Below are 21617 nucleotides of genomic sequence, written 5' to 3' on the forward strand. Positions count from 1 at the left end.
AATGAATTATATGTAATAAATTCTTGTGTGCATGTTTTTTTGTATTGTGAAATAAATTTAATACGAAAACTAGGAAGATGCATGCATGCAAGAACCGTGCTTGAGTTGGTGTATATACAGGCTGTATGCTTGAGACTTATTTGGCGAAAAAAAATATTTATAAATTCCCAACAAAATAAGACTCGCACATGCAGATTTCAAGCTTACATGGACAGGATAAAAACGAATGACCAGTTGCGTAACTTTAAGGCCCTGCTTGTCCTACAGGGTGTATAAAAAAGTACCCCTATGGAAACGAAGCTTCTGTTGGGATTGGAATGCATGATTAATGCACTGCCACTGATTGCAGAATGCGTATTTATTCAATAGTATTCTCTTTAGTAGCGATACAGAAATGCACAATTGCGAACCAGTGATTAGATTTTGGGTTGAAACTAACAATTTCTGCGGGGTTTAGGCAGGCAGGGACGCATGGGTGTACGTTGAAGCATGAAAATTTTCAAAGATCCATATGAATGCAATTTTACAAATATCGGTGAATTAATATGTGAAGCGAGATCCCGGCACTGCCGAGTTGCGAGTTAAACCGCGGGCTGGCCCGTCTCATATGAACAGGCTCTTACAACCGGACTATTTCTCATCGGTATAAAAATGACTTGTTCACGACGTAATGATATTAAATCAGTGGAAACAATGCTTTATAATAATCATTGGCTTATTGCACAATAGTCACGCGACCAAGTGATAGGCGACTTAACAGTTGTGAAATACAAATATATCATATAGAGACATTGATTTATAAGTACTGTTGTTTCTGCGTAATTTGTTGACATCAATCACAATGCTTGACTTGCGCAGGAAAATATTTCGAAATAATTCGCATGCATGGTTACAATAAGATAAAAATAGTCCAAATTCCCGGAAACACACTGCGGGTGACTGCGTGCAAAGACCATTTAGGTTCAGGCGAGACTACTGCCGCCCATTCAAAGCATCACTTGCTTTCGATTCAGACGGCTTTTAATAGGAAAGAAGACTTTATAAAGCCAAGTTGTTCCTTCAGGTGTTTTCAAATATGGCTCAACTCATCTCGCTTATACTAGTTACAGGTTTGTGCAATCCTTAATATTAATATATGATTATATTTTTGCACTTCGTAAAACCGCAATATAGAAATGTAATAGATATGATAAATCTTTATCGGATCACACAAGATAGTCTCGTTTGTGAAGGTCCAGACTATAACTGGTCCACTAGTACCACAATGTTCTGTTTTCGCAAACTTAAAACAAAATATCACCGATTAAATTCTTATAAACACAAACTGACGAGGCCTGCCGACTCCAGACAAAACAAGTTATCAAAGGATTTTCAATAGATGTGAGCCAAAATTTAGATACGAATACCTTTTCATGGTAAAGACGGGGAATTCTTAGGCGAAATCAGAAAAAAACAATAAGAAAAATTCAACGAAATCTCGCACAATCGGTGAATTTGTTTTTATTTCTGACACCAAAAACGTTTATTTCCTGTCAGATTAATTCCCGACGGATTACTGGTATTTTAGAGTGTTTTAAGAAATCTGCATTCTGATTTAATGATCTTTACATCTGATTAGCAGAGAAAATGCAGTTTCACCAATATATTTTTAACGAAATACTCTATTTCAATTCAAAATACGACCGGTCTGACCATTTTGGCCACTTAATGGAAAGCGCCCTAAATCTCCACCTTTCCGCGAAGGCTTCAACTTTGGCACAGTGGTAAATAAGTTGCCATTAATTAACGCTGGAGTATAATTGCTAATATTGATCTTAGAAATTCCTATCTGTGTTTTGTGTCATTGGATCAAAGCTATTATATAGGCAATTATGTCATTTACCAATGATAATGTTGTTTGATGTGTCTACCATGATCTATGATCAGTTAGATGTACTTCATTAGCGCGCGATGAAGTGTTTCGACACAAATTAACGATGCAAATTAAGAGGAGTTAGTTTTAGAGGTAGCCTCTACCACGAAGCCGGATACAAGTGTAACCAAATCGGCAAATGATTTAGTCGTTGTGATATTTTTATCCATCGTAAATCTAGTTGTAACTGCGCCCATTTTTCTGGCCCTCTTTCGAACGACAAAAGATCGAGTTAACCGGTTAGACTTGAATCACATTATCACATTATATTCTATTATATTATATAGTGCAATTATTCATGGTGATGACTAGTTCGTGGGCTCAAGTTCCAAAGCCTACAACATTTATCCCGACACTTTATGTAACGAGTGAAGTTGAGGCTCAAAAACCTAACCATGCTGTCACCTACCAAGCAAACATATGTAACACAACTATCTTCAAAGATATGATGATGATCACTCGGGTTAACATGCCAATTGGATGGGACCCAAACATTGGAAGGACGGCAAAAATACAGGTTTTTACATTTTGCTAAGTTTTTTGTTTTGTAATCATATAAAAATTCCATTCTATAAATTCCATTCTTTATGCATTAAATGCAAAATGCACTATTATAGGTTTATTATCACATAACCCGTGAGTATAAAAATGAGATATCAATGAAGTGAACAATTGGGACTGAAAAGGTTCATCCATGCACTCCTTGCAATGAACTAAAAGAAAATTAAGAAATCAAAGATTGGCGAGGCAAATGTTACATCCAAAAATCTCGAAATGACATTGCATCCAGCCGTGACGTCACGATTAAGAAGCGTTCTCCTTCGTCGAACTGAAGCAAATATATAACCTTGCTTCAACTATTATTGTATAGAGTTCAGTTGAGGAAAAGCGAGCGCGCGGGGTGCTTCTGTTTAGCGAGATCAAAACAACCCTAAAGCCCGTTCTCCACTAGGGAAATTTGTTAGCGCGAACAGATAAAAAGTAGGAAGCTAAGCGATCACATCATTGGATTTTCAGATTTCGCTCCACGTCGCACGAATAAATTCGCCTAGTGGAAAAACCGCCGCGCGCTCGCTTTCTCTCAGCTGAACTCTATATAATAGCCGAATGCAAGTTATGTTTTTCTAGGCCTAGGTGCGAGGCTAACCATGACAACTCTCTGTTCTCGAAAGAATTCTGATTAGTATGATTTTCGATTCAAAATTTTCATTGTATTGTGTGGTGGGTAAAGTAATGTCACTAAAGTGACACGATGAAAGATGATTAATTATTATAGAGCCTGTTGTGAGCAGGGCCTGGTTTTGAGTGTTTTGTTCACAAATAAACGCACGCGCTGACCATACAATGAACGAGAAATTTCGAGTCTATACAATCTAAGTTCATTGATTGCTGCATTGAAGATCCGAGCTTCGTTACAGGCTGTCATTTTTGAATAAACCATGATTTTCATGGGTTATTGCGAATAAACCGCGATTTTAATGGGTTATTGGTTAGCTCAGTGGTTATTGCAAATAAATTATGATTCCCATAATCTGTCGCCAGGCAACAAGAAACCACGTGATTGATTTTGACCAATCGCGTAAGTAGATTTAGGCCGCGCACGAAGATTGTATATTAATATGATTTAACTGATATTTTTGAAAATTACTGCTGGCTTGTCACCTCATAATTTGCATATAATTCACACCGTAATTCTTTCATATATCCTATTTACAACTGTCATGGCAGGGCTATGATTTGGCAGCGCGAATTTTACGTGTTTTCTAATTCTACTATGATTTATTCTCACCATTGAAATTCAATCTTCTGGGTGGCACCAGTGGGTGGCACGCACGCACGCACACGCCTGCAGCTTGCAATTCTGAATACATATGTTCCAATACCATATGATAAATTCAAATACAGAAGGTACATTTTTGTTGTTCATACCTTTCTTTCAATTTAGGTTTGTTCCAACGCAAATTGCGACAAACCTCTATGCACAAATTTTCCTGGTGGAACGTTCAGTGGCCAGCACAATTGTACAATCCCTTACAACACAACATTGAAAGCCGTGTTTGTCACTGTAACTGCTGGTAACGCTCCATACATTTCCTGGACTGTTGCTGTGGAATTTATCCCCAAATATCAGTACGTTGAAAAGCCAAACAGGGATGCATTTTATTACGATTTGTTACGGTTTCCTGAGCCGATAGCAATAAATAAGGTGGCAGATGTAAAAATTCTGCAACAGATCGTCCCCCCTGGATATAAATTTTCTGTACAAACATCGGACAGGAGAGACTTCAGAATGGCTTTTTGTCCTGACGAAGGAACAACTGAGAGGTAAATAACACATTGTCCGTTTGATACTGGTTGTATGAAACTCTTTATCTACATATTGTATTTTTAAATCTTAGTTAACTCAAAAATACACGACTCTGATTGGAGGTTGGCCAATTCTGTCCTTAACTGCAGTTAAAAGTTAACTAGTCTTTTACACAACTGGCCCCAGATCTAAAGGTTTGGTTCTTTCCATATCAAACATCTCTGGTGTATGATATTGTTGAAGGTTTATACTGGAAATGGATAATCTATTAATAGACGAACCAAATAACTATGTAGGTCGGCGTGAAACTCCTCCGGCCGCCGCTACGCCGTTACGGCTAATCAGCTTGCTGGATATGCAAGGGATTCCGCCAACTGATTTGCCATTCCCATAACTTCGTATCATCAGAGATGATGTTAGGTCTTTTCTTTCTGCCGCTATGACGTCACGTTTGTATGCTCGCAATCTATTGTGGCAAAACGTCGTTAGGCTCTTTTTTTGGTGATGGTCAACATAATTATTTAACCATGTTTCTCTATAGATACGATGTAAGTTTAGTGGTCACAGCCCTCGACTCGATTTCAGCAATGTCGACTTATGCTTGCTTGCCTCCTGTTGATCCCACGGTTGGTTGCACACCGGACAAGGCGGCTCAATCCGATCCCCGCGGTATTGCCATCAATACTCTTACAATTTCTACCGGGAGCGGTGGAATAAAAGATCTCTATATTGCTGTGGTTGGCTATGGAGACGGGGAGCAGACAAACCACTTCCTTATTGGAGCAACAGTTAAAAAACTTTGATTAATTCCAATATTTCCTTAATTATGACCAATTTTTGTTGTTCAATGATTTTGTACGATTTGTTTCGACATGTGATTCTTTAATTTCTTATAGTGATAGTATTAACTGAGATTTATTACGATGAACGTTTATCGAAATATTTTGTAGACAAAATGCTTCAAAATAACTATAATCCTATATGATATAAAGCTTAGGAATGATAAAATACACTTTGATTCATGCATAGTTAGTTGATTTTGTGGGTTATGCTAAGAACGATCGTTCTACTGATCGGCGAATAGGGTGCGCTATCCACTGAGATTCGACATATACAAGATGTCCCAAAAACCAAAACTATTGAAAATTTGAACTCCCAGTATTGTCAACGGCAAGTGTTCTTATATCACCGCCTGGTGGAAACCATGGGCAAAAAAACGCGTAATAGCATAGGCAGCCTAGAAATCTGTTTATACTCAGTCTTCGACTGCATTGTTTACGCGCGCGGTCAGCTTCTACTGTCTGTACTAATTACTGCATTATACATTATTTATATATATTATATATTTATATATATATAAACAGATTTCTGGGCTGCCTATGGTAATAGTCACCATTTTGTTGGACCTTTCTAGGGCTTTGATAATGTTAACCATACAATCACATTGTACGAGTTAAAATGCGTACCGTAATTACTCGAATAAACGCCTCCCTCGAATAAACGCCGCCCTCGAAATAACGCCGCAGAGACAAGCAAAAATATCATTAAACGCCGCCCTTAAATAAACGCCGCAACCTTTTCGTCATCGCGGCGTTTATTCGAAGTATTTATTTATAACCACAGTTCAATTTTCATATATAATTATATAAATAGAACAGACACATAACTTTTATACTTAGTTTTTTTGGGGACTGATTGTATTGGTTAAATTGGCGTTTAAATTACACAATAGATTCAGAGTTGTTACGAGTTTGCAATAAACGCTTCCCTTGAATAAACGACGCCCTCGAATAAACGCCGCATCTTAATTGCTGAAAATTTAATAAACGCCGCGGCGTTTATTCGAATAATTACGGTATACTAGGCGCGTCTTCATTTGCCATTAAAAGGTTCGAAGGCGTACAAAAAGATGAACTGTTTCCTCAATTAGCGCAATAACCCATGGAGTGCAGCAGGACTCTGTTCTTTCACTATTCTTGTTTGCAATATCCGTTATTCATCTTGTTCAAAGCGTGTTTCGTAGCACTTAAACGGTGAAGTAACAAGTAAGCAAATCCGCCTCTTCGCCATGTTGCTCAAGAAATTCTGGCACTTCAATTTTGTAAAACACTGATTACAATGATATAGTCAATCCATATAATCTGTGATGTTCAAAATGGAATAAATTAAATGGAACTTTTTTCAATTTCGAATCCAATTACTCACAAATTAAAAGTTTAATTAGATTCACGCCATGTCCAACACATTGAAAGACTAATTTGGAGCTAAAATATATGAGCATATTCGATTGATAAATTCAGAGTAAAAATTAACCTGTCCAACTATGATATTTCATTTTCCTTTTTGATAATATACACCTTTTGATTGGAAACTGTTGCCAGTAACGTGAAATCATTGTAGACAACTGAAATTAAAATGGATATAAGATTATTGCTAGATACTATCTTTAACAACTCCACAAGTTGAACACAATGGCTTACAACAAGAAACATGAAGGCGGAAACAACATATGTAACAAATAACATATGCAACAAAACAAGTACAAATTAATTTGTAAAATAAATTATTTGGCCTCAATTTATCAAATTAACACTCGATCCCAATGAAACAATGTGGAGTTCTACAACAAGCTCTTTGATATTACCGACTGTAATTGCCTTGAAAAGGTATTATTGTAAAGGCTGTGTTTATAATGTGTCTGCAGAAAACATTGGCTTCTGTGGTAAATGTAAAAGCTTAAACAGGCTTGAAGATAAGATGTATTGAAGATATTACTTTTTCTTTTATCCTTTTTTATTATGTTTTGTTTGTTTTTTCTTTCTCATGAAAAAGGCAATCAATGGCAATGCCTTGAAACATGAACCATCAACCATACAAGTTTTTCATATATTTAGAACCCAAATACATTTCTTTCAGAAGCACTGTTTTTTAGAGCTGTCTGCATCTACCATGTCATTACCTGAAACTCTCTTACAATTCTGGGAATCATCTGCTGATAAAGGCACCTTAGTAGCATACTGCAGCATTTTTAAAAATATATTCGCAATATTTTCTTCATTCTCAAGATCTCCACCAGACTAAAAAAAGTAAATTTACTTAAAATCCATGGGGACTATATATTAGGCATTTAGTTTTTAGAAATACAATATCTATGGCTTTCCTTTAGAAGCTACTGTAACCTACATAATATATCAACTTACCGCTATAACAGCACCTTCAGAATTCACTACTAAATAACCCATTTGACCTGCAATCCTATCAATCCCTTGAACCATGTTAGCTGCCTGTAAATGTACAAATAGTGAAATAAAACAAGTCCAGTGGAGCATATATGGCCAATGGAGAATTGTGTAAATTTTATAATGTTAACTTTTAAGTATATTAAGTGAAAAACTTGTATGATAAATGTAACACCAAGGGTATGTAGATAAGGGTAAATTTTAAAAAGAATAATTATTGTCAGAGCAATACACCTACAATATACCTAGCAAAGCACAGGACCCTCTCATACTTATCTTCATCAGGTAAAATGCAAAAAAATATAACTTTTTGATGGACAATCTCACCATCAGTTGATCATGTGAAACTAAAGTCATGTTTACATTGCATGCTTTGACCTGGCCTGGAGCAGGCCTAGACCTAGACCTAGATAGGTGTGAACATTGTTTATCTAGCACAATTTTCGTAATGTAAATGGGTTTTACCACGTCCTGATCTATTCCCACTTAATAGTACGATTCATACTAGTATTACAACTTTTCGATGTGTTTTGTGTCTTGTTCCAAGTATTCGGCAATCCGATATCATCAACAAGAAAGACAGTGTGAACGTAGCACATATTACCTAGACTTGTCCTAGACCTGATCCAAGCCAGATCTAGGCCTCTATTTTAAAGCAGCTTAATTAAGTGATGGCTCATGGCTCAGTGACCCTGGGTTAATGACAATGTATAAATATCCAGTAAAAATGATCAATTAATTCATTTATCTATATAGCATTCTAAGGAAGTTTGGAAACAGACATTCAAAAAGCTGCAGAATTTTTTATGGTACTGCATTTTAAATTCCATTTTTTCACATGATTACATTCAGTGCAAAACCAGGTAGAATGTATGAGGTATTGTGTACTTGGCAGATATAAGGGTACAAATTCACGTGATAATACTTACCATATTTGTGTAAAGCTATAAAAACTGTCACAACCCTTCCAAAAACGAGAGGAAATTCAAAAATTTATTTGATTATCGATAAAACGACGATGTATTATTGGTATTCGACAGAATATTCGACAGTGATACTGGCAAGTGTACGTATAATTTTCTTGATCACTGACACTTTGATCACTTTCCTCACTTTCCTGTCACTTTCATGTGTTTCCACTTGCTTGAATTGATTTCCGATCTTTTACCGATCACTTTCTTTTGCCTTTCAATCACGCCAAAAGCCCCTGGGTTCCTGGGTACGAAGTTGCCACGAAGTTGTCATGTGTCAACGATATTACTGACGATATTCTTCACTTTAAAATTTCAAATTATAAAAGTTAAATTAGAGCTGGGCAAATGACTTTCAGGAAAAGCATAACAAAATGTATTAATTCGGAAAAGTGCCTGATGAAATAAAAATTAATATTATTTGTTATATGTTTTGTTTGAAAATTATTTTTTATTCATTCACCTCAGGATAACAATAATCACAATCTATGCACTGAAGCCGAGGCTTGGCATTTGACAATTGACAAAGATGACTTTACAAGAATAAGTCAGAAAACCTTGTTTACAAGTTACCTATTAATAAAAACCTCTCATGATTGGTCAGTTTCTTGGAGCTTTTGAAGTTTTTATAGGCAAGAGGATTTTTAATAGTTATACTATCGTCTATGCAGTATGCATGTCCATGAGCTTCAGCTGATAAATAAACAGAAGAATCGATGTCTGAGTTGACTATCAGCCATATATGACGAGAGCGAATGGTATATATCATTCAGAACTACGACACTGAAAATTTTCTTTTAAGTCTCACCACAAATTCTTAATGTTACTGGCTGTTTTCACTACTAACCGGTATACGAACCAGCATATATGCAGTGAGAAGCTCAGCCAATCAGATTGCGTAACATTCTCATATACAACGGGTTTCTGTATACAGCGAATAGTAATTTTTAACATTCAATGTATGGCGACCCTTCATTTGATTTGACAAAAATTTCTTATTCACTAAAGACAAAGCAGCCACGCGACACACCATGTGTCGCCAAGGAATTAATTGCGGCAATTGCAAAAAACAATTATTGAACGTTTTGCTTCGCTATCATACATTGAAAGAACATTTATAACTATTTAATATTTATAAAGCACTAAACTGTATCAAAGCCGAAGGACATGATGGATGATTGTTTATAATGCATATAACGAAAGTAAGAAACATGAAAACACATGCCAACGATAAAAGTACAAACAGGACCATGCAATGATTTCAAATGTGCTCATATATTATGGGTTACTATTGAACTAATTGAAGCACTTAGTCTTAGCCTTAGATGACAATCGTATATCAGTAATGTTTCAACTCTCTTCCTTTACAAACTATTTATTAATTAGAAGAGTCACTATATACAGTATATATATACGGCCAACCCATGCATGCACTGATGCACATGCAGACACATATATGATAATATGTGTCTTGATATAAAAGTTATAATTTATTCTTTGGATTTGTTTCAGAGTTGGATTTATTAATATTGTCGACTGTTGCCGAATGTCGAATCCTGAACTATTCAAGGCCAATAAAAGGCAATGTTATTTAAAAGAAATTAATGCATTCTTCTGTTTTGAAAGCTAATCCAGCTATTATAATTATTAGATGGGGCATACATTACTGATAAGATGCAACATCACTGAGTGGGAGGAATAATTCCCGGTGAATCTGAATTCAGTAAGAATTGTAAACTACACCACTTCGAATAATTATATGCTGAACTCTGCACTTAAATATGTAGTAATTTAACAAATAAGAATAATATATTTAATTTCGATTTTAATGTTGTAAAATGGCGTGACTAATTTTCGGAAGTTTTTCATAACAGCTAGGGCCGTCATGAATAATCCCAATCTGCTATTGTTAATAAAATTTATATTAATTTTTCCTCCGTTTATTGTCTTTTATTCACAGACAGTGTAAATTCTGACAAATTTCCATGGAAATGACGATTATTCCTAAGCTATGCATGACAAAACCACCACGACACATTTGAAGCCTTTTGTCCGTCAATTACACTGTGACAAATTAGTTGGCATTTGTTTATGCTCTTTGAAAATATCTAAATGTTTCCTCGACAACGACAAAAAAGGATAATGGCCTTCATAATTTTGGCTAGCTCGCAAGGTTTTTGATCAAGGAAGACATTTCACTAATCCAGAAACAAAAACACAGGGCAGCCGATCGAGTAGGAAGTAAAAGTATTTATAGGAACAAATTTTCCTGCAGGAAAAGAAGAAACGCTTTATTCAAGTGAGTAATAAAAATTATTAGGTGCTTGCATTTTTCGTTGGCCTCGTCACCAAGGTTTCTTTCCTAAGAAACGAAGTTGGATTTCTTTCCTTAATCAACTTTAATCCTCCGTGAAATCTCGCACAAAATTCTTGGCATGTTGTTGTCTTGGGGACTAATATAGGCTCGGCATCCAATGATTATAGCACGGACTGTATGATTAAATCTTCTACCAAATAATTTTTCCGGGCTAAGGCAACGTTCGTTGATGACCTGGCTAAAGAAAAGGATTTACAGCCATTTCATTTTGTTCAGGATACATGGAAATCTACTTCCTGCAAGCAATAAGGCTTGTAAATATAAACTGTAGAGACAGTCCTTGCTATAGACGAAGAAATGAAGATTAGATCGGAGAGGTTTTAGCTACTTCCTCACCATCAGATCTCGTACAATCCGGAGAAATAAAACATTTTAGTCAGGAGTATTTTTATTACTTTTGCGAATTCAGAAAATCAAAACCGGCTCTTTGGTTTATGATCAGACCCCTAAATCCTTTTTAATTTAATGCATGGAGAAGAGAGGACAAACGCTTTGCTTTAAAGCATCCATTGAGCCTTAGAGAGTATAGATGGTGGTCGTGTTATCATCCATGCATGCACGATATTCTGCAGGTGAAAGATTCTCTTGGCACTATTGTGCATGTCTATCATTGTATTTAATTTGGCCCAACTTTAACCTAAATAGTAAATTTAACTCGTGCTATAATTCAAGCATTACTACGGTTTTGTTAAAAGTAGTCAGTTTGGAAAACGAAGGTAGTACGGAAGATAGAAGCATACAATTATATTAGGACAAAACTGGGTCGAAGCTAATAACGCCTTTACGAGTCGTGAGAAAGTTAATTTACACTCAAATGAAACGGAAAAAGTTGAATAACCAGCCATAAGCGATTATTCTAATATATTTGCTGCGTTAACGAGTTGCATAGATTTATATGGCCTGTTCCAAATTGTGTATTCTTTGAGGTGCAGAACTAACAACTGATAGCGATGATGTAATTCTAGCAAAATGTGTTTAACTTTTAAAGCTAACATATTTTAGGATTCGTCAACCTCTAATCCTTCCTTTTTGTTATATACATCTATTTTCGTTTTTACATTTTTTCTTTCACATTCGTTTTTTACTAATAATGCTGTACACGTGTCAAGAACGAGATTGCATAGGACTTGTTTGCATTGACGTGACTTTCCCCCATGCAGATGCGAGCAATCAAACAACTTTGTAGTGTTTTCCTCCTTTCATATAAATGGCAACCGAAATTACCGAATAAACTGTGCAGCAATCCTTACATATATAATTTTAGCTTTAAAACTCCAAAGCACTGCCATGTTTGTTGTACCTGACCGTCAAATTAATGAAACCTTTCAATCATGTCATTACAAAGAACTAACAGATAGCCATAATATTCCATAATGCTCAGGCAGACTATAATATTTATTCAACTGATTCTCGTCCCAGTAAGCGCGAAGGGTGATAGTTATTACTTTGCAGGAATAGTTAAGACAATATAGACGACTCGAGAAAAAAAAACACTTTATGACCTTCAGCTCCCAGTGGGTGACAACATATCATCTCTAAAGTTTTGAAAGGACAACCTTTTAAGATGACAATTAGCTTGCATATGCAATGACAATGTCACTCTATAACCGTTATTTCGCAGCATTACGAGTGGCTTTTACTAAAATAAGGCGTGTTATTGCCCAAATAAATATTAAATTTTGGTCATTAATTGCGAATTAATAATATATAATTTAATTTTACATCAAGTTCAATGAAGGTTCTTATTTCTAAAACTTCTACTCTCGAAGATTTTAAACAAAGAAGGTGACAGAAACAAAGAGATGTGCGGAAATAGCATAAAATATAGCAGATTATGCTAATCGTTTGTATAAGATAAAAGCAATATTAAGAATTGTACTTACATCAAAATGTTGTTTCGAAGTCTTGTATGTAAGTAAAGACACATGCGTTGCATCGTTAACTGACAGTAGATGCATAATTGTATATGATGTGTGGAAAGCTTCGGTCTTACTCTGTGAGTTAAAAATACGATCATATAATAAATACATCATTATTACATGTAATAAGAGTATTAAAGCCGTGCTTAATCCATTCTCTTAGGAGCCATTTGACAGTGAAACTACAAAAGACTACAAGATGCCAAAGACCGGTAAGCAATTTGTTAACGACATACCAGCTTTTAACTCAATGTCAGTATATTTATTTAACTTTATCTGATTGTATCCGAGTGATTATATTATTACTGGGCAACCGATTGCTAGGCTGCCTTCATAGGCATTTAAATTAAGAGACAAATGAAACAGACAATAATTAAGCACTATACTTGTACAGTAAAGGGTTACTGATAGCTCATTCTGAAGGTTGGATGGCATTAATTTTGTTATAGTTTAAAATTTAAAGTCAGATGCATGTTGTCAAAGTTATATGACAGCCGTTCCATAATTTTCGTAAAATGATGAAGTTAAGTTCAAGTAGTGATTTGAAAAAAGACGTATGATGAGACTGATGAAACGAGCTATGCGATTGTGCTACATTGATTGAGCATATTTTTGCAGATTGAGTATATTTTTCATATCATGCAGCAATGCCCAACTATACTATCTTTATGTCGTAAAAATTGTCTGTTCGCTTCCATAGAAAGTGATGTAACCTTTTTTGTTTCACCTCAGTCGATTAAAATGTCACTTTTGGTTGTCTTGTCAACAGAAAATTGTAAAAGTTACAGGATTTCCTTTATATGCCTCAGAGAACCATCAGTCAAGCACCTGCATAAAGGCTGTTTTCAAGTTACGCTATTTCGTTCGCACTCACTCCAGCACGTAAAGTTTTTATTCAAGTTTCAATGCCACTTCGTATAACCTAGAGCAAGATTGGTGAATAAGTGAACAGAACGAATCTTGAATGAATTATATCTTTAGCAGAATATAATTATGGCTAAAACATTCGTGCGAGTGCATGTAGTTATGTGAGAACTAATAATTTTTTGTAACTTTATAATTGAGAGCGCAATTAAATTTAATGTTCTGGTGGCAAGCGCATGCTTTCATTGTGTTGATGGGAAATATTCACTATGCAGGAAAAACAAAAAACCCCAGCAAGATTCAACATGTCATTTTGTGAGATGGTTCATCTATTACCAAATGCTATATTTCCTTCAATTCTTCTCTTTGAAATAGGTCCTTATGGAAGCGCTCAATATCTCTCCCACAGCAAACTTCAGTCGCCGTTGACAACCAAGTGGTAAGTGTAACAAAGAGAGTTGCTAACGAGGATCTAAGTACACCCTGACAGAACAAAGACACATCATGCATGTAAATGTGAGATGCTAAGCGAAAAAATACTGACGGCAAACATTTCGTGCCAAACCTTTAGGGATTCTACTTTTTGAAAAGTGCAAAATGGAATAGAAGATTGATATACCGTATACGTATGAACTTAGTCGACGAACCAAATGCAATCATCATGCCAAACTTTTTCTTTTAAACCGATAAATCAATGCCCTTAAAAAGTTTGTGCTGCACACTTATTATCCTTTTAAAATATTATCTGCTATGAAGCGGTCATATGTTATCCTCATGCAGGCTGCTATTATCAATTTATCATAATGATTTTTGACCACTGACTAAAATAGATTCTACTAGGGGCGGTGCATTTGTTCTTAATGGCTCTAGATATGAATTATTTATCTCTCTTCTTGACTGCACGCGAACGCAAGCTTTGATGTAACCAAGTTTTCGAATGGCAGCTATATTGGCCCAGCCTAAATCAACTTTGATGTTGAGAGAGCCTAATGTGCGTCATAAGTTATAGTTGCTAGTAGAAAAGTAATTAGGAAACATAAGTTTCCTCACTTTCTTGGTTTAGAAGTTTGTAACTTTGTAGAACGACGCACGCTTTATTATAATTTTTTATCGTTGCCAACTATTGCGGCAGCCCAGAAATCCCCTCTTTTTTTCTACCTCCCCCCCCGCCAATATTGGTCACTAATGTTTCATCTTATTAATTGTTGTGATGTCGTGAGGACGCATGCGCAGCCATCTGGCGATTTTCATAGTGGTGTTTGAACGCAGGAAAAAAATTTTGGAGAAGAAGAAAGGAAGTCGTTCCGAAGAAATAATGATCAATCTTTTCTAATACTGAAATTATCCCGGCTTCATAATCAGGTTATTGCGTTTAATATGCTGTCCGCCCTGAGTAGTTTGTAAGTGGGAGTCCTATACTAAAGTGAATCAAGTTATAGCAAAAGAATCGTGGGCGATAAGAGGAAGACTTGTGGGGATCTTCGTTTGAGAAAATTATATTTCTTATATTGCACAGTCAACTTAAGGATCCTTCACGTTAAGGCAAAAACCTTGAACACCAGCAGTAAAGAAGTGAAGTCACTGAAGTCGATACTTCCTCATTGACACTGATTAGTTGCTTGTGATGCAATATACTGATAATCATCCATCAATATTGACGAAGCAATAAACTATTAATTTTATTGAAACCAGTGGCGTGTAATCGAAATAAATGAGTGTCTGTCTATAAATAGAGCTTGAAAAGTAAAAATAGCTTGGTCAAGCTTTCTTCGCTTTAAAGTTGCTTAAATCCCATGCAACGCTTTCAATTACACGAAAAAACATTATAAAAACCCGTATTCCTTTGCAAATTGTATTGAGGGAAAAAATATCGGTTGCTAGGAAACGTATCAATCTGAAACGTATGTTGCAAAAAAACTAACAAAAAAATGCATTCAATAAAACAAGTGTATTGTTACTGGCTAGTTTATCCTAAAAAACTTTCCCCCACTATTACTAACAGTCCGGGTTGTTTAACTTAAAGCCAATTACCCTTGGTTACTCTCCTTTCCTGAAAAACATGCATTTGAAGCTTTATGAATCGATAAGCCAGAGAACGTATGGCAAATTAGGCAACGGATGATGTTTTACGGATTACTCATAAACTATAAATGAACACGATGCATAATTTTGCAAACATACCTAGGTTATCGTTATAGATACATAGCTGAATAATTTATTGATGTGCGTTGTACAATTTCAGGCTGAATGAACATTATGAGGTGGCACCGGGTGTTAGTTTACCGCGCAGTTCTCTTTACCAACATTACTTTTCGGATTTTTGTCAAAAAAGCGTTTTAAGTCCAGTCAATGCAGCTAGTTTTGGAAAGGTAGGTTTATAACAACTGAACTTAGTATGTCGCATCAGTTTTCATGTTATTCATGCACACGCATGTCTTACTGCAATCCTATATGACTATATGGTTATATATAAAATCATATTTTTTCCTCTTGCAGATTATTCGTCATAATTTTCCAAATTTGAAAACTAGAAGACTTGGGACCAGAGGACAGTCCAAGTAAGCTTCCGCTGTGATAAACAACCGAGGAAACATTCGTGCAATCACAGTATTAAAAACAATCTGGTGTTTAAAAAAAATGCAATTGCATGGACCCTTAAATTTTCATAAGTCTACGTTGCACAAACAGCAATTTTAAAACCTGTGCCTAACGATGTTTAAATCCTAGCCTAGCCCTAGTTTCGGCCTAAATTTTGGTACGGGCAGGATGTTGACCTGGGCCTCATTCTCAGCCTGAACAAGTATTACGATTGCACTCAAGCTTTGATAATCTACAACTACTTCTTCAGTGGTTGCAACCCGCTGAAATTTAAATTAAGAGCTCAATGAAAATATAGGTGTGAACCTCTGTTCATTGAAATCTAGCCCGAGACCACGCTTATGCCAGGCGTTAAATTGTCTTTGCCAACCCCTCGGACAATTTTAAATTATACATTTTTCTATTTTGAATTATGCAACAAATGTATCTGTATGTAGGTATCATTATTACGGTATAACAATCAAAGAGACTTCGCCTTATCACGACACTTTGTTAAATAATGGAAGACAGGCCACGCAAAAGTAAGTGGGATTAGATCATGCAGTGCGGATAATGTAGCCCCACGCATCAAATCTCTACTGTTATGATCGAATGATCAAAGTTATACTAAAACTAGACTTTTCTCAAGCTACAGGGTTTGGTAGCTGTAGTTTTGGACTGTATGCTATATAGAGGGCAATCGCTCAAGATAGAATTGCGCTAGAATTAGTGCTAACCCCTAATCAATAATAACTTATATAGCTCTATAATTCTATTGAAATGAAAGTAAATAGTATTGAGAATGCAGAACATTCCAAAATAACGATATATTCCATACTGATCACATTTTCTATCTTTAGTTATGCTGCAACTAAGGCCACTGCAACTGTCAAAAATCAGGTACATTTAAGATGCGACCGTTTTTAACGCATACATTAAGCACAAATTGTGTTTATTAAGCAAAACGTTATTTTGTTGCTAGACATATACTTCTGGAAAAAGTTCTAGCTCAAATCAACATTGTCTTATGTCCTCTTCCGGTGGTACCCTCTTGCCTTCGTTTCCAAAGATCGAAACATTAACTTTACCACCAAGTATTCCAAGTGACAAGGTAAGCTGGCAAACAATGGAGGTTATGAAATACGGCACTTGCATTATGTCCAAGCACATGCATGTTACCCAAAACTGAAGGGGAAAGAAGCAATCAAAAGTTCAATTTTCCTACGGCATATGTAACGATATAGCTACCAAAAGAATGAAGTGCTTGCATGCAAATGATGATTAAGATGAAAAATTTTCCATTCATGATCATGTTTTTAGTAGCGTAGATTAGACCATTAAAAATTATGAAGTCTGTGTCAGTATATAATTTGTAGATGCAATTCGTATAAAAAATCCAGGAATAGATTCTATAAAGTGCAAATAAGTCTACAAGTAATTCTGATATATAGATTTAAAATCATTATCGAAATAGTTTTAATTAAATCATTGGTTTTGTCTTCAGGTACGAACATTTTTGATCATGTATCGAGCTCATTGCCAACGTATTTTGGATACAATTCTACGAGCTAATTTTGGAGAGGTATAGTTCTGTTTGATCTCTCGTAAAAATTAAAGCATACAGCTAGTGTATGAAAAGTGGCCAAGTTTGAGAGATTTACAATAATCTTCTCTTAAAACTATATATAGGTTCAAAAATTTTTCATTCATTTCTGGCAAGGAATGCCTGAACACATACTTACGATCCTAAGCTGTCCTGAAGTTATCAAATTGATTGGAGTATGTGACGAAATATTATTTAAGGTAATTTATTATTAATTGCCAGATATGTACGTGCTTTAAATGTCTTTAGGACTGTTTTTTTGCGCACCAGGCGAATTTGTTCACAAAAAGGACGCCTACATGCACTTGTGATTTATTAACTGCAATAATATTCGGGTGGTATTGCCATTCCACCATTTATCATTTAAATTATTTCATCTCTTATCAGGCAATCGGAAGTGTGTTGATTCCTGGAGTTCTCCAACCACTGCCAGCAAGGTTGGTACAAAGACCTCGAAATATCAATATAGCTTCCATAGCTTCTCGTCTCCAGTCGCTTGCAATAGAGACCAGTGGCCGCTTAGGTTGTAATGGGGAAAGGGTGTGACAGCGAAAAACTCCTACAAGCTGTCAGAAGAAAGCACATCTTCATTTCTATATTAATATAATATAGTCCTTCTTTGTGGAGGTAAATTTTATTTTTTTTCTTGCACAATACAGTTTGACGCAAGCAATTCGACAATTTGCTACCCAGTTAAACACATGGTTAGAATCATCGCTTGCTCATTTTCCTGAGAAACTTAAAGAGAAAAAGATAAAAGGTGAATAATTGTATTTGGATTTACTAAAAATCAGTGCTTTTAAAAAGAGATTGAGCGTCCTTCTATGCCTTAGATTAAACCAAGAGAGATCAAGAAAATATTTGACCCGTCTTTAAAAAGAACACTCTTAATGGCTAATGGCCACAGTAAAACTAAAAATCCACTCATTATTATACTGCAAAATTTGTGTCCATCTTAATTTCAGTTGCCAATGTTTTCTCGAAGTCACTTCGCCGTAAAACATCACTGACTCATCTGGCACAAGCAGCGAGAACTGTTCTGCATAGCAGTGAGCCTGTGCTGCAAATGGTAAACGACTGGAGGAGTGTTGATTTTAATAAGATTCTCAAGCAAACGCTGTGGACATTTTCATCTAACCATGAGGACGATTGCCGTGTTATAGAAACATGTAAGGATTAAATAAAATTATGTGATGTTCATAATTTCATCATCATTTCAATCGAGAGTCGAGTAGTTATCATTTCTACGTTTTTTGTTTAGTTCTTCAGCAGTTTACTCAACTTCTTGAACAACAAGCAGCCATCGATCAATATGCGGAATGGGCTAACAATCTTGTTGACACATGCCTTAAGGTGAGTTGATAAAATCTACTAGATTGAATCACTTTACAGTCTTTACTCGATCTTTCGTCGCCTCAGTTGCTAGCAATGCATTGTACCTGACTCAAACTTCGTTAATTTCTCACTTCAAAACGTTACAATAAACACACGCTATTTTTTTGTTTTAGAAATATTTGGATAAGAACTACAACGAAGAAAAAATAAAAGAGCACTCAAGACAATTTCTTTTAAAGTGGTCATTCTTTGGCAATCAAGTAATGCGTGAATTGACATTAAAGAGCGCTCAAAGTTTCGGTAATAAAACTTATATATCTAATAAACATACTAGTGCTTAAGTAAATTCGCTTGCAGGTACACCACGCAAGTATTTCAGTAATACTGCAAAGCTTTTGGTCCGTTACCCGGGCCTTCATCAGTAATAATATTAATACTAGTGATTACAAATTTAGATAATTAAATTCTAGTCGCCTGGATTAAAAAACTCACTTATAAGGTCTGCTCACACGATCCAATTTTGTTGGATCCAATTAGCTTTTGACGTATGAAATATAGTCGGCTATTGGTGAAGCCGTAGTACATTGGCTTCAGTGGATTTGCTGCTGATATACATTACAAGACAACAGACTATAAAACATCCGTCAGAAGTGAATTGGATCCAACAAAATTGGATCGTGTGAACAGACCTATAGGCCTATAGAGTGATTTAGAAAAACCTTTTCGTTAAGTAAACTCATTATCGTAATCTATATGATTGTATGGGAAAATGAGGAAGTAATGATGGATTGCATTTTGCGAGCCTGGCTAATCTTGAGTTATTGCCACTAGCCCAGTGGTTATTGCATGCATGCATCCCCCGCCATTACATTGCAGACTAAATAAATTCTTCTTTGCGCGTGTCAATGTCATATTCATTTCTTATAGTGGGACGCAAAGATAGTATGGTAAAACTGATGCATGCATGTGCCGTAGATTGAGTAATTGAGTATTAGTATTAACATATATTAATATTTGACTCGTTGACTAAAAAACCCTTATTCTGTATAGGTTCGTTTCACTTACTCCATATACTTCTGGAAGATTACATAGTGTATTGTGTTGAGACCAAGATAACTAGTGATCAAACCTCTTACCCGAGTGTTGAGCTCGAAAATAAACAGACGAGTTCCGAGCAACAGAGTCACGGTAAGTTGCATATCTTGCACGTCAGTCCGGATTAGCCATTTGGTTTCTCCTTATTGGCGATATATTTTACCTTATATTGCTTGTCATGATTTGGATACTGGTAAGAATAAGAATTCTTACTAGTTGGTGTGGCAATGAAATGACCGACATTAGCATCACCCACTTGGCCGCATCTGATCGTTTTTAAAAACAAGATGGTGTGAATGCAGACAGAATTTGCATTTGGCGGTTAAGTGCATGTGTCAAACCTGAGCTTTACAATAACGTATAATATTCTGATGGTTGTTATTAGACAAGCTTTCTTTTTAATAGTGCGTACGTAGTTGTCATGCAAATCACCGACAAAAATCTCGAGGGTTGTTAGCCAGTCAAAGTGACACGTATTTCTTTGTTTCAAAGTCATTAACTTTAAAGCTTTGTTACACGATGAGATTTTTAGGAATTTACATAAGTTGTGTGTATGCATTTATACGATAGCCGCAAATACCATAAATGCACAATGTTGTTTTTATTATTAAGAAATAGAAACAACCCATGACGCAGAAATGAAAGAAAATTCAGAGACGCAAGTGGACATGGAACTACCAACCCCTGCCCAATTTCAACAGACACAACCTAAATCCGCAGGAACATGTCCTGATGACAAATTAAATACACCTGTGTCTTCAGTATCTGTCAATCAAACTGGGAACGAAGTAGATGATCGGGACAAAGCAATCAAAATGCTCGGAACTGGTCTCAATATGATGCCTGAAGCACGATCTGAGCTTTACTATAGAGCTAACAACCAAATGAACAATTATCTTCCCGGCAGGAGATTTGGTAGCGTTTCAATGTCACCTTATAGTATGACTAGTCCAGGGCAAAATATGTCTAACTATGAAGCATTCTTTGGATCAATGAACACGGTGCGTTCTTCAGGTGATCTAAAATCATACGCACCGTATATATCACAGAATACCCATTCTTACATTGGGAGGTATGGCCCGCCAAGTATGGTGGCGGCGGGTTCGACAATTTATGCCCGAAATTTTCATCCTTCAACAACCGAGCATTACCGCAATGATCAATTAGCTGGACGAATGAATTATGAGCGACGATTTCAGAATCGTGTCGTAACGGAAACTCCGGCTTCTGTTTTAGGAGGACTTTGATTTGAGCCTTCCTGCCATGCAGAGTATTGATTTAGACGTTATCTCACTACACATTTTTTGTCAGCGGTAAAACCCAAACTTTCATAATGAATACGTTTAGAAAAAGCGACATTCGGTCATTAAAACAGTCTTAGGATACAAACATTTTATAAATATTGATACTTGATAGT

General features: G+C 35.9%; 3 protein-coding genes across 4 annotated transcripts; 2 read left to right on the top strand and 1 right to left on the bottom strand.

The window, feature by feature from the left end:
* The first annotated feature begins 961 nt into the window (after positions 1 to 961).
* On the top strand, positions 962 to 5546 carry LOC114524465. The gene is made up of 4 exons (XM_028545553.1): positions 962 to 1109; positions 2200 to 2429; positions 3858 to 4237; positions 4762 to 5546. The coding sequence occupies exons 1-4, from the start codon at positions 1076 to 1078 to the stop codon at positions 5021 to 5023; spliced, it is 906 nt and encodes a 301-aa protein (XP_028401354.1). The 5' UTR covers positions 962 to 1075; the 3' UTR covers positions 5024 to 5546.
* A 19-nt stretch (positions 5547 to 5565) lies between these two features.
* LOC114524466 (ragulator complex protein LAMTOR4 homolog) lies at positions 5566 to 8735 on the bottom strand. The gene is made up of 4 exons (XM_028545554.1): positions 8389 to 8735; positions 7421 to 7504; positions 7180 to 7297; positions 5566 to 6624 (listed from the first exon to the last, which is right to left on the bottom strand). The coding sequence occupies exons 1-4, from the start codon at positions 8389 to 8391 to the stop codon at positions 6542 to 6544; spliced, it is 288 nt and encodes a 95-aa protein (XP_028401355.1). The 5' UTR covers positions 8392 to 8735; the 3' UTR covers positions 5566 to 6541.
* A 1866-nt stretch (positions 8736 to 10601) lies between these two features.
* LOC114524464 (transcription factor RFX4-like) lies at positions 10602 to 21612 on the top strand. 2 transcript variants are annotated; one of them, XM_028545552.1, is made up of 17 exons: positions 10602 to 10729; positions 12890 to 12938; positions 13966 to 14029; positions 15833 to 15959; positions 16087 to 16148; positions 16626 to 16709; positions 17028 to 17067; positions 17150 to 17278; positions 17672 to 17749; positions 17857 to 17970; positions 18158 to 18207; positions 18430 to 18530; positions 18736 to 18939; positions 19032 to 19123; positions 19279 to 19405; positions 20156 to 20293; positions 20813 to 21612. In XM_028545552.1, exons 2-17 carry the CDS (start codon positions 12926 to 12928, stop codon positions 21445 to 21447), a joined length of 2058 nt encoding a protein of 685 aa, XP_028401353.1. In that variant the 5' UTR covers positions 10602 to 10729; positions 12890 to 12925; the 3' UTR covers positions 21448 to 21612. The 2 variants fall into 2 exon arrangements, with proteins under 2 accessions (XP_028401353.1, XP_028401352.1); XM_028545551.1 differs by lacking the exon at positions 10602 to 10729 and adding an exon at positions 12396 to 12803.
* The last annotated feature ends 5 nt before the right edge of the window (positions 21613 to 21617 follow it).

Source organism: Dendronephthya gigantea, unplaced genomic scaffold (genome assembly GCF_004324835.1).
Source record: "Dendronephthya gigantea isolate DGI-Jeju-01 unplaced genomic scaffold, DenGig_1.0 000031F, whole genome shotgun sequence".
Taxonomy (NCBI): domain Eukaryota; kingdom Metazoa; phylum Cnidaria; class Anthozoa; order Malacalcyonacea; family Nephtheidae; genus Dendronephthya; species Dendronephthya gigantea.